Consider the following 13,707-nt stretch of genomic DNA (forward strand, 5'->3'; position numbering starts at 1 on the left):
GACCCGCGAACGGGGACGGGGTCTCCTCAGAATGACTGGACCCGGGGACGAGGACTGGGTTTCCTCAGAACGTGGAGACAAGCGGACAGGGGTCTCCTCAGAATGACGAGACCCGGGGACGGGGTCTCCTTAGAATGACGGGGCCCGCGGAGGAGGACTGGGACTTCTCGGACCCGCGGACGGGGGTGTCCTCGGAGTGACGGGACAAGCGGACGGGGGCGGAGGTCTCCTCCGAGTGACGGGACCCGCGCGCCCCGGGACGGGGTTTCCTCAGAACGACGGGACCCGCGGCCGCGGCCGCGAGGCCTCCAGGGCGCCCCCTCCCCCCGGGCAGGCCGCGCGCCCCTCCCCGCGGGCCGCCCTCCGCCGCGCGGCCGGGATCCGGGCTGGGTTCGGGCCCCGCAGGCCGCGGCGCCGCCTCTTCCGCCCTCCGCCGGCCCGCGTGCGTCAGCCTGCGCCGCCCCGCCCCGCCGCCGCCGCCGCCGCCGCCGCCGCCGCCGCCGCCGCCCGCGCGAGGCCGCCTCAGCCTGGCCCGGGCCTCGAGCGGCGCACGGCGCAGGTCCCTCCCGCCATGGCCCTGGGAGGCGGCAGCACATGGCGGCCGCAGCGGCCATGAGCGCGCCCGCGGCCCGCCCCGGCCCCCCCTAGAGCCCGCCGCCGCCCCGGCCGCGCCACGGCCCCGCCGCCCCCGGCCCCGCCGCCCCCGGCCCCGCCGCCCCGCCGCCCCGCGCCCGCCGCCGCCGCCATGGGCGTGCAGGGCTTCCAGGACTACATCGAGAAGCACTGCCCGAGCGCCGTGGTGCCGGTGGAGCTGCAGAAGCTGGCCCGGGGCAGCCTGGTGGGCGGCGGGCGGCAGCGGCCCCCGCACACGCCGCTGCGCCTGCTGGTGGACGCCGACAACTGCCTGCACCGCCTGTACGGCGGCTTCTACACCGACTGGGTGAGCGGCGGCCAGTGGAACCACATGCTCGGCTACCTGGCCGCGCTGGCCAAGGCCTGCTTCGGCGGCAACATCGAGCTCTTCGTCTTCTTCAACGGCGCGCTCGAGAAGGCGCGGCTGCACGAGTGGGTCAAGCGGCAGGGCAACGAGCGCCAGACGGCGCAGCAGATCGTCAGCCATGTCCAGAACAAGGGCACCCCGCCGCCCAAGGTCTGGTTCCTGCCGCCCGTCTGCATGGCGCACTGCATCCGCCTGGCGCTCATCCGCTTCCACGTCAAGGTGCGGCCCGCGGGGGCCGGGGCCGGGGTCGCCGCCGCCCCCCCCCTCCCCGGGATGGGGGGAGGGGCGGGAGCAGGGCGCAGGCCGGGCGAGTCCGGGGTCGGAGGGCGCGGGGGCGCAAGATGGACGCGCGGCCTGGCGCCCGGCGGGCGGGGGAGCCCGGAGCCCCGGCCGCGCCGCGGGCTTGCGAGGTGCGGGGCACCCCCCCCCCCCCAGCTCCGGGCGCGACGCTCGTCTCGCGGGTGACCGTGCTCGCGCAGCAACAGGTTTTCGGTGCGAGCGAGTGGGCTGCGCGGCCACGCGAGGGGGTCCCGGCGGGGTTGTGCAAGCCGCCCGCTGCTGTCACACGGCGTTCTAGCCGGGGACAGCCTGCCCGGGGCCTGCCGAGGTGCACCGCTTTCGAGAGAGGACACGCGCCTTGGGTCCGGGTTCCCTCCGAGACGACACTTTTGAGAGAAATTGTCCGAGTTTTGTGTGCGCCAGATTTCAAAGAATTGTGAGATCTGACATGACGGAATCTCGTCAGTTCTGGGACTTACAGTCTTGGGTTTTGTGCATCTGTTGCGAAAGGCGTAGCGGCAAGAGTTAGGGCGAAGGGGACTGGGAACCCGAGGTCCAGGGATGATGTCTCCGCACGGGGGGCCTCGGCCACTTTGGGCCGGGCACCCCGGTAATCAGAGCTTCTGCTGTCCCTTTGGCAGAGGGCTCCATGCTGCACCCGGGCCAAGGGCAGCTTCGGGACCCAGCAGCCACTGCAGAGATAACATGCAAATCAATGACCGTAGGCTTCGTTTGGATTGCTTCCTCGTTCATTGCTTTTTGTAAAAAACTGGGGGGCTGTTTTGGTTTTCTGGCTCTTGCCACCGTGTCTGTCTTACAACTTGTTCGTCTTGCCATTGTTTCTGCTTGCAACCGCTTGAGCCCAAAGTTTCTGAAATTCAGTCTTCCTGACTGCCTGAGTTGAGATGGTGGTGGGGAAGCCTAAAGTGATAGCGGAAGTCCCACCCCAATCCTGTTGCAATTGGTGACGGGGTTTGCGAGTGTGCGGGTCGAGGCGGCTGGGAGATCAGGGATTGGTGTGTGGGCCTGGCAGAGACACAGCCAGCGTCCCCTGGGAGTTTGGGTGAGCGCCTAGGGCTGCTGGCATTTTCTGCCCTGGACTCCCGGCCGAGATCCACCTCCTGAATACGTCCGAGAAGTATTCCGAGAGGAAACTAGCGCTGAAAAGACAGGATGAGCTTTTGGTCAGACGACTTTCAAATATTAGGAAGGATTGGGTTCGGTGTGTCTGTCTTTGAGAGAGCTGCTGAATTCTTTATTTAACTGTAAAAAAGTTTATCTTTGCATCCCTGGGAACGTGTGGCTTGCCTGCTAGGTGCTCAGAAGTTTGACCAATGTGTGAATGTTTGGAAACTAGATTTAAGATAATTTCTTCCACTTAGCTTTCCAGAAACAAGACGACATTTTTTGCTTTAGTTAAGCTTTTGATTCCCAATATAGAAGCATAGTATAGTGTCGGTTGCTCAGATTAGTACAATAATAACTCAATTACCTGGAGGCCGCTTGACCTGGCAGTCTCACCGTTTTGGAAGACGTCTAAGAAATTTAGCTACTAGAAATTTCTCAGCAGCCAAACAAGAGGTCAGGAAGTTTTGGTACTGTGACCCCCCCTCCCCCCCCCCCCCCAAAAAAACCCCACAAAAAACAAAACCAAAGCTTTCTCTTTCTTCACGGGAGAAGCAAATCTCCTTATAGACTGCCCTCTTCTTTTCAGATGTGGTTCTGATAAGCTTGGTTATCTGTTTCTAAGGTCAGCGTGAGAAAAGGGTGTAGAGAAAAGTCTGCCAGAGGCAGGAGCACCATTAGTAGCGAGAAGTGACACTTCAAAAGGGAGAAGATTAAAAAAAGCCGTAAAAACCAGACATAATTCTGGGGCTACTTTGGAAAAAGGAGAACAATTTTATGTATTTGAGGAGCCCCTGAGGGTTCTCTTAAGAGAATGGAGCGATGTGTACTATTTTTAAAAGATGCCCATTAAAATGGCTAAGTAAATTAAAAGCATGAGAATATATCACTGTATACCTGTTAGAATGGCTAAAATAAGCCATACCAACACTACTAAGTGCCGGCAAGAATGCTGAGCCTCTGGAAGCAGTTCACGTGGCTGGCGGGCATGCATGCGGGCGCACCACCCTGGAAAACAGCTCCGCAGTTAATGTTAAATATACATTCACCCTGTGACCCAGCAGTCCCTCTCCTGGGTAATTACCTAAGGAAACTTTTGTTCATGCAGGAACCCTACTTTGGTGTTCCTGGCAGTTTTAGTCATAATAGCTAGTGCTGGAAACAAACGAAATATCCTCTAGTGGGTGACTAAACAAACTGGTCCTTCCGTAGGGTGCAGTCTTCCTCACCAATGAGAGGGAGGAAGTATGGATACAGATACGTACAACTACTGGGGTGAATCTCTAAGAATTTATGCTGAGTGAAAGAAGGCAGGCTCAAAAGGTGTGATTCTCTTTCTATGACATTCCCCTGAAGATGAGGCTGCATTGATGGGGACCAGATTAATGGTTGCCAGAGGGGCGGGGTTGGAGTCGGGCGTGGACATAAAGGGACAGCAGGAGCTTTTTGGGGTGATGGAACTTTTCTGTACCCTGATGGTGGTGGCGGTTACGTATTTTAAAACATACAGCTACACATCAGAAGTACGTAAAAGTTCATTTTACTGTATGATAACCACAATTTTTTTCTATATAAATTATATAAAATTGACAAAGGAATTGACGTAAAATCTCACTCTGTATAATGCTGGGCACATGAGGCACATGTCTTATAAAAATCTGCCATCTTGTTGGCCTCCTCTAGGCTTTTGTAAACTGGCAGAAAGGCTTAATTTCCTGTCAGTTTTGCTTAGAGAAATCTTTTTTGACTTAGAAGACTATGTCTTTGATAGAGTAATAATTGTAATTTTTTTGGTACAGTAATAATTACATATTTTTAACCATTAGAAGTTGGCGTATGAATCGGCTAATTTTGTTGAGGTGTTTGAACTGCCTGGCCTGAACTTGGCTTCTGCTAGGTACTGGGAGTGTTTCCTCTTGTGTATTTTGAGTCATCACAACCTTTGAAACTTCACTGAGGGACTGATTTATTTAAAAATCTTGGTGACATTAAATCCCTAGACCTTTTCTCAGTGATCCTGCTGCAAGACTAGAGTCGGTGTGCGGGTTTAAAATGAAAACCTTCAGATCTTACCCTGAGTCGGGGCTCTAGCGTGTTTACTTAGAGCTGACATAAGAAAGCCGAGCTGCTGTTTTACGACAGTGGAAGTCTGTGAGTGAGATTCGGCTGTGACTTGAGATTTGGGGGATGACAATCCCTGTCCTGGCGTACCTGGTGGGACAGGGACCGACTTGGGGACAGGGACCGACTTGTCGGGTGCCTGCCCTTGCTGGGCCCTTTCACAGAGCTATCTCATTTGGCCTGCGCAGGGTTTTGTTACTCATTTTGTATGGAAAGAGACAGAGTTGCTGAGTAGGCGACATCAGGGGACAAGTAACCAGTAACTTTCTCAAGAGGGAAGTGCCGAGTTGAAGGCAAAGTTCAGTTTCTTTGTGTAAGAATGCCTCGGGGGTGTGCCTGCCTGCAGTTCACTCCCAGGTCAGATCCCATAGCACAGCGCCTCTGCTCTGTTTTCCAGCCACTGTGGGAGTGGGAGCGGCAGGGTTTCTGCCCAGAGACGCTAAAAACCAGCAGTACACCTTGTTCTCAAGGACCTCAAATTGACCAGGGAATACTTAGGTTCAAAACTGACCACATTACAAGTAAAACCAGTCATCCTTTTAAAATCCTTAGTTTAAAATATTTATTTTCTTCCATTGTATGGGTTTTAGGCTGGCTTATCTCAGCCTAAGGTCTTCAAGGTTCATCCATGTTGTCATGTTGTGTCAGTTTCCCTCCTTTTTAAAGGCTGCGTAATATTCTGTGGACCGTCCATTTGGTCTGCCCACAGAGGCTTGGGTTGCTTCCCGTTTTGTCTGTTGTGAATAATGAAGAATGCTGCAGTGAACTTGGGTGGGCAAAAATCTGCCCGAGTCCCTGCTTTCAATTCTTTTGGAGAAGTGCCCAGAAGTGGAATTGGTCGTTGTATGGTAATTCTGTATTTAATTTGTTGAGGAATTGCAATGCTGTTTTCCACAGCAGCTGCCTATGTATGTTTTATATTATACTTTGCACAATAATATACTACCAGTAGTTTCAATTTCTTGACATTATGATCACAGACTACCTTATTCAGCTACTTGCTTTTTTTTTTTATAAGGATGTAAAAAACTTCCCATGTCTGTATGGTTCTAATTCTTTTATTTTTTATTTTTTTTTAATGTTTATTTATTTTTGAGAGAGAGAGGGAGAGAGAGAGACAGAGTGTGAGTAGGGGAGGGGCAAAGAGGGAGACACAGAATCTGAAGCAGGCTCTAGGTTCTGAGCTGTCAGCACAGAGCCCGATGCAGGGCTTGAACTCACGAACTGCCAGATCATGACCTGAGCTGAAGTCAGACGCTTAAGCTACTGAGCCACCCAGGCACCCCTCTAATTGTTTTTAATGCCTGCATGGTGTTCGATAATTTCTCCAGCGCCTGCAGAGGTGCATGCACAAACTTTAAAAACCTTAAAGGACTATTGAGCCAGCATTGCCAGACTTCACATTTTTCAGGAAAGCCAGAACTCCAGATCTTTATTTACAGTTATCCCATTTAAAAAATACTGCTTAAGCGAAGCAAAATAGGCTGTGGGCTGGATTCTGCCCTCGAGCCCCCAGTTTGTGATTTCAGCGTTGATTTCTAGAACACTCATCACCTTATCTAAATCTCTCTTCCCTCTTCTTAAAGTTAGACTGACCAAAGCCAGCCTTTCCCCTCTGTCTGCCTTGTTCGAACCCTTTTCAGTCATCAAAGTGCTCCCGTTTCCTGGGGCTCCTGAAATAAGGTAATAGTCTGGTTCTCTCCATTACATGTTCTTCCTTCTCATAATCCCAATGTCGCCCCTTTGAGGGTACTGCTGTCCGTGTGCTCATGCGGCACCTGCCTGGTCCCGTGGCCTGCACAGACCTGACGGACAGCTGGTGGTATGCGCTTAAGACCGAGTCTACCAAGCCCCATTCACACAGCTGACCACGCACCCCCTGCCTCCTGTCCTTCACATCCAGTGGCCATCGTGTTTGTGTTCGTGCTTGCGCTTTAGCCACCCCAGAGCAGGACCCTGTACTTAGTGGGAAACTTCACTGTTGACTTCAAATGTCGTCTCCCCTCTGCAGCCCGACCCCTTTTGAGCTGGTCTTCACTGTGTTTCTGTTCCACCCTTTGTGCACTTGGTCTGATGCTGCTTGTAGCCCTAGCTGGTTTGAGTCTCATGACTGTCCACTTCGAGGTTATGCTCCTTGCCTAGAGTCCCCCCCTGGTATTTTGAGCCCCAGCCCGCCTGTCCCTCCACCAGCCCGGCCATCTTCCATGTGCCCCCCCCTCCTCCTCCTCCCCCTCTTCCTCCCCCTCCTCCTCCTCCTCCTCCTCCTCCTCCTCACTCCAGTACCGCCACCATGCTAACTCACCAAGTGGAGCCACTAGGCCTAACAGGCGCTTGTGCAAACGCATTGGTGGTTGTGAAACCAGATTATCATGTGTTTACCACTGTTGGGAAAAAATGATACAGAATAATAAAATTGAGCAAAAAGTACAGTGCAAGACTTCTACTAAGGGTAGATACCGTTTCATTCACCTGTGTCTGGGCAGTCGTCAGAGTCGCATCTGCCTTGTGACCGGCCTCCCACACCTGTCACTTCACTGGTGGAACTCATCCTGCACACCATGTCGTGCCGCCTGTGGGCCCCTCAGGTCAGTCATTCCTGCCAACATCTTGAACAAACCATGAATCCAGGCTCTGTATTGAGGCTCAGACCCTCCTGTGATCTGAGCTCTTTCCACCTGCCTGCCTGGCTCCCGGTTCCTGTGTTGTGCTTCATCAGTGCTCCAGCCAGCCCACTCACTGCTTCCCCAGAAACGGCCTGCTTCCCTAGAAACGGCCTGCTTCTCCGCTCTTCTCGAGGTGCTCCTTCGTGTCTAACTGCCCACATCTGCTGGTTGGAATTTTGCTCATACTTTAAAGCCCATCTCAGGCACGACCTTCCTTCACAGAGCCTCTGATGTTCCCAGAGGTAGGCCAGGGACAAGTGCAGCGCCCTGCTTTCCTGTGTTCCACTTTGTTGTGGCTACCTGTGTGCGTATCCCCAACTGTCAGCTCCTGGAGGGCTGGGACTCTGTTCACTCCTGCATGGGTTTAGTATGGGTGCCGAACTTTTTAGTCACATATTTGCTTTGTACTATTTATATAGACAGACAAATTTCATTATTTTCTTCTAACATCTGGATCAATGCCATTATGTAAGATTTATTTTCTCACCTTAAATTTCTGATAATCTCTTTTCTGACTGGTTCCCAGTGATGATTCTTCTTCCCTTTGGCAAATATTGAGTGCCTGTTACTGGCCAGGCATGGAGGAGCGACTACATAGGAAAGAAAGGAATCCTCCAAGGAACTTAGTCTACTGACAGGGGGCTTGTTCATGAAGACTTCTCGAGTGTCACCATCTTGAAATAAGGTAGATCGATCTGAGTTTCAACTTCATAAATTCTGAAACTTAAATTTTCATGTATTGGAGGGGCACGTGGGTAGCTCAGTCAGCTAAATGTCTGACTTTGGCTCAGGTTATGACCTCACGGTTCGTGACTTTGGCTCACGTTATGACCTCACGTTGGGCTCTGTGCTGACAGCTCAGAGCCTGGAGCCTGCTTCGGATGCTGTGTCTCCCTTTTTGCCTCTTCCCTGCTTGCACTCCGTTTGTCTGTCTCTCAAAATAAATAAACATTAAAAAAAGTTAAAGTAAAAATTTTCATGTAATGTATTTTGGAGTAAGATTTTTAACAAGGACAGGATTGCTAGGAGTTAGCTGAAGCTTGAGGAGATTAGTATAGTAGGCTAACTAAACACTGAGGACAAATAATGTTGGTGTTTCTTTTTTTTAAATTTTTAAAAAATTATTAAATTTTTTAAAAGTTTATTTATTTATGAGAGAGAGAGACAGACAGCATGAGTGGGGGAGGGACAGAGAGAGAGGGAGACACAGAATCTGAAGGAGGCTCTAGGCTCTGAGCTGTCAGCCCAGAGCCTGATGGAGAGCTCAAACTCACAAACTGTGAGATCATGACCTGAGCTGATGTCAGATCCTTAACTGACTGAGCCATCCAGGCACCCTAGTTTTTAAAGTTGATAAAGTTTAATTTACATGTTTGTTATGACATCCACACTCTTACTTGTTTTTTTAGTGGAGAAAGAAAACAGTTTTATCTTTGGATAAGCGGTGGCATCAAGGCAATCTATTAAAGAGATTGCAACAAAAAAAAGAATCTCAGCCTGTCACATGGCCTGCAGCCACAGTCTGTGCTAATGGTGCGCTCTGATGTTACCATCTAAAGAAAAAGTAAAACCTCTGTCTTTTGACAAGTAGGAAGTTACCTCTTGGAGCCAAGTGTCTAGGCTTCCTGAGAGATTGGGGAGATGGGACACAACCCTCCTTTTATTATTATATGTTTTTAATTTTATTTTTTTAATTGTTGTAAACTATAAAGTTGTTTTTTTTTTTTTTTTTTTTACCGTTTTAACCATTGTTAAACGTACAGTGCAGTGTCACAGAGCACGTTCACTGCTGTGCAACTGTCCTCATCACCCATCTCCAGAACTTCTCATTCTCCCAGACCTAACCTTGTCCCCACCAAACACTAACTTCTGTCCCCCACCCCCTCCCAGCCCCTGGCACCCACCACCTGCTCTCTGTCTCTGAATTTCACTGCTGTAAGGACCTCATGTAAGTGGAGTTGCCCAGTATTTGTCCTTTTATGACCAGCTTACTTCCCTGAGCATAGTGTCCTCAAGGCTCATCCATGTCATAGCAGATGTCAGGATTTTATTCGTTTATAAGGCTGACTAATATTCCATTGTGTGTACACACCACATTCTCTTTATCTATTTATCTGTCGATGGACACCTAGGTTGCTTTTGGCTATTGTGAATGATCCTGCTACGAAAATGGGTGTACAAATATCTGTTTGAGTTTCTGCTTTCAGTTCTTTGGGAATATGCCTGGGAGTGGAATTCCTGGATTGGAGGGTGGTTCTGTGTACAGGTTTTTGAGGAATGGTCCTGCTGTTTTCCATGGTAGCTGCGCTATTTTACATTCCCACACCCAATGTGCGAGGCTTCAGTTTCTCCACATCCTCATCAATGCCTGCTTATTTATGTTTTTTTTTTTTGTGACAGTAGCCATCCTAAATGGGTGTTGAATGGTATCTCATTGTGGTTTATGATTTGCATTTCCTTTATGATTAATGAAGTCGAGAATCTTTTCATGTGCCACTCCTTTATTTAAAAAAATTTTTTTTTAATGTTTTATTTTATTTTATTTTATTATTTTATTTTTTTATTATTATTTTTTTAATGTTTTATTTTATATTTGAGAGAGAGAGAGAGAGAGACCATAAGCAGGGGAGGGGCAGAGAGAGGGAGACACAGAATCTGAAGCAGGCTCCAGGCTCTGAGCTGTCAGCACAGAGCCCGATGCGGGGCTCAAACCCATGAGCAGTGAGATCATGACCTGAGTCGAAGTCGACGCCCAACCAACTAAGCCACCCAGACACCCCTCCACTCCCTTATTTTAAAAGAAATTATTTTTCCTGGCTTTTAAGACCACTGCAACCCATTCTTAGAGAATACAAAAGAGATGTGTAAGGTAAGAAGCTGTTCAGCTCTGATTCCAGATTTCATGATGGGAGAGACGTAGTTTTAGACATCTCTAATATATGTTATAACTTTAAATTGCTCTTTAACAACAATAAAAACCTTCCACCAAATCGGAGTTAACTTTTATGTCCTTGTTCCTGTGCTGTACTTGAGCAGGATCTCACCCACCAAGGACCTGGTTACTGGAGCTCAGATCAAGGTGTCGTTTTTGAAAAAACAAAAGAATTTAGGTGACTCATATCCTCTTATGTTCAGGTTAACTGACATCTTCTAAATCTCATAGGTGGCAGGAGGGTGTGTCGCATTCTTCTCTAAGCTGGCGGAAAACCATTCTAAACAAAGGCCTCACACGGTATTTTTTTTTCTTTATATCAGAAGATCTATTTAAGACAACTCACTGTTTCAGGTCCCATATGTTTGAAAAGTGTGAAGAAGCCCATCCTTTCTCACACAGCTTTCTTAAAGACAAATGGTGGCGGACTTTTGTCAGCACTTAATTGATGAATGACTGAGCTGTTTACAGGTAGTAGCTCCTTAACTGTCGCTGCTGCCCTGTGAGGTAGGGAGGGCATGATTTGCAGATCAAGAAGGGAAGGTGCAGGAAGCATTAGAGCAGTGGGGCTCACCCGCCTGGCGCCAGAGACAGAAACCTTCCTGTGCCAAGCGCCTTGACCCTGGAGATTAGGAGTTTGTAGCAGTGTGAGCTCGTCATCTGACGGGACCGTCCCCATAGCTGTTGTCAGCATTAATAAGTAGCTATACTCTCAGAGTAAGCTTGGGGAACTTTTTGGTAAGCATTTCTTGTGAAAATACAGAGTTCTAATGGACATGCCTTTTTTAATGACACGCATGAGATGAGAAGATTCACCTGGGGTTCGGAGGCTGGAACACAGCCTCGTCAAGTCACCGGGGCTCAGTGCAGCGTCCCTCACTGGGACCAGCGGTGGGCATTTTGCCAGCTGCTGAGGCTCTTCCACCCCGATGGTATGTGCTTCTGGAACCAGGTGGGCATGGAGGCGGGTGAGGCGCTTTGTGCTTCCCGCCTGGTTCCCAGCCAGGAGCCAGAGGCGGTGCTTGAGTTGTGCGTGCAGGGGCTCTGGGGTGCACCCCACATCTGCCCAGCAATGGCAGCCACAGCGAGTCAGTGAAGGCCTAGTGCCTTTAAGGTGGTGGTGGTCTCGGGGAGCCAACCCGGGGTTTTCCTTACTGAGGCTATACACAATTCCAAGTTTGGCTCACTCTGGGGGAGGGGAGGCTTTACCCCCTACTACCGCTCGCTTGTAGGAAGGAAGGTCTCAGGGCGTTGTGTTTTAGCTTGCTTTATAGTTTCTTGGAGTTAAGTTGAAATAATTATCCCAGTATTGTATGTGATAATTTTTACTCACTTCTAAAATTAGAATTAAGAACTAGGTGTACCAGTTTCGTTGTATTGCGCCCAGTTTGCGCCTGGAGCTGGAGGCCAGGGAATCAGAGAAGCAGGTGCTGTCCATGGGCAGGTCAGGTGGGAGGCGAGCCCGGGAGCACAGGGTTTGCAGGCTCAGAGAGAAGGTGCTCGGAAGAGAAGGACAGCCAGTGCCTATCCGACCCTGCTTCTCTGAAGCTTAACCTCTGGCATTTAAGTAAAAAAAAATTGTTTTTTAATTTTTGAGAGAGAGCAAGAGCGAGAGTGAGAGACAGAGAGAATCCCAAACAGGCTCCATGCTCAATGTGGAGTCTGACATGGGGGTCCATCCCGTGACACTGGGATCATGACCTGAGCTGAGATCAAGAGTCGGACGCTCAACAGACTGAGCCACCCAGAGGCCCGTGTGGCATTTAATTTCTATCTTTAATTAAATAATTACTTCTCAAGTCCTGTTTTGATGCAGCCTAGACCCTTGTCCTGTCCCCAGCTGACCTTGCACTGACCCAGTCCTGCACCCCCGCTTTGATCAGGCTGTGTGATGCGGGTCCTGAGGCGTTGTCCACAGGCCCTGGGCAAGTGGACTTGGTTCACGTGGTTGTGGGTCTGTAATGACCCAGGCTCACCTGTGGTGGGCTCTCGTGCTTTCCGAAGCCCCACCAGCTGCGGAGAGATATGTTTTCACATAATAGGCTCTTTGACTGTGCTGTTCATGCCCGTTAATGCTTTGTTCACCTGGTGAAGTAGCTTAAAATAGTCTTCCAGCTGGTGTCTTGTAGACTGTTGACTTTTTTCTTTTTAAAATAAACTTCTTACTGTGGAATAATTTTAGGTTTATAGAAAAGTTGCCAAGATGGTACAGAGAGTTCCTGAATATCCTTCCCTTTGCTTCGGTGCGTGGTAACAGCCTGTGAGCACGCACAGTCGTCAAAACTAAGAAGCTCGCATCGGTGTGCACGGTGAACTGGGGTGTGCTTCGTTCTCATCTCTTCCCTCCTTCCACCTGGGGCCTTTTAGGCTCTGGGCTGATCTGGGGTGCCCTGTGGCCTTCAAGTGTCTCGTCTCCCCGGGCCCTTCTGGGCCAGGACAGCTCTCAGCCTCTGCTTCTTTGGTGACCTTGGCACTCTGGATCCTTGAGCAGCTGTTTTGTAGGCTGGCCTCCAGTTTGGGCTGCCTGATAGTTTCTCGTGTTTTTTTTTTTGGGGGGGGGGTGCCCCAGAGGTGCAGTGCCCTTTTGTCGCAGTGTACCATGCTGGAGTCTGCCGGCCTCTGCCCCGGGACACCACTTCGTCCTGTTTGCTGCTTTGCTGCTTCGGAAGTGGTCTTTTAGGGCAGCCCCTATTTGAGGGGCTGGTGTGGGTGAGCTTCAGCTGCTGGGGAGGGATTTCACGTTATTGCTGGAATTCTTCTGTAGGGCATCTTCTTCCCCTTTGTTTGGACTCTTACAGGCCCGTGTATCTGTCTTATACTTTGGGGTAAAACCCAACATGACATTCTTTATTTTCTTGCGCACGCTGTTCCAGCTTTGGCCATTGGGAGTCTTTCGGGTGGGTTCCTGTGTCCTTCATTTTCGGAGCACCTCTTTCCTTTCTGGTACACAGGTATGTGGCTGCAGGCCTGTCTTGGATTTCCCTGCCCCAGCATCACCCATTTTTCTCAAGGGCCCTGGCTCCATTTAGTGAACGGAATTTAGAAAGCAGATGGAGGTGGGGTGTTCTTGCTCCTAAGGTGTGGCTTTTCAGCCCTTGGTTGACAGCTGGGAGCTGTGCATGTGCTCACTTACGTCTGATGATTTCTCTGCCTGTCTGTGTTGTCACCTACACACCAGTTCGTAGGATGTCTCCATGGCTCAGCTGGCACCACAGGGTTGTGCCAGCCTCCTCCCTTTGCCCCAGTGTAACCCCGTTCTCTGACAGTGGGACACCTGGCTCGTCCACCACACATGAAGTAGTCTCAATGCTGTCACCTGCACCCCTACACCCTCGAGATACACATTACCAAGAGGGGTCAGTCCTGTCTGATCTGGTTTTAATTTGCATATGTTAAAGTTCATTCTCAGTGTGAGATGTGCAGTTGTAGGAGTTGGACAGTGCATAGAGTCATGTGTGTCCACCACCCAGACCTCTGGCTCTTATCTGTGTCCTCTTGTGGTACGGCCCCAACAGGCTTTCATCACTTGCCTGTTGGGGAGGATTGTGTCTCTGTCACCTTGTGGTCTTGAGGCCATGTTGCCTTTC

At 50.4% G+C, this 13,707-nt stretch overlaps 1 protein-coding gene across 2 annotated transcripts in view; it reads left to right on the plus strand.

Moving 5' to 3' along the window:
* Nucleotides 1–481: 481 nt before the first annotated feature.
* FAM120A (family with sequence similarity 120A) overlaps nt 482–13,707 on the plus strand; it is a 96,532-nt gene continuing 83,306 nt past the window's right edge. Inside the window, exon 1 of one of the 2 annotated variants that reach the window (XM_045468231.1) lies at nt 482–1,219. In XM_045468231.1, coding sequence (XP_045324187.1) covers nt 746–1,219 — 474 coding nt within the window. In that variant the 5' untranslated portion in view covers nt 482–745. The remainder of the gene's footprint in view (nt 1,220–13,707) is intronic. The other variant, XM_045468230.1, reaches the window with a different exon arrangement.

Source organism: Leopardus geoffroyi, chromosome D4 (assembly GCF_018350155.1).
Source record: "Leopardus geoffroyi isolate Oge1 chromosome D4, O.geoffroyi_Oge1_pat1.0, whole genome shotgun sequence".
Taxonomy (NCBI): Eukaryota; Metazoa; Chordata; class Mammalia; order Carnivora; family Felidae; genus Leopardus; species Leopardus geoffroyi.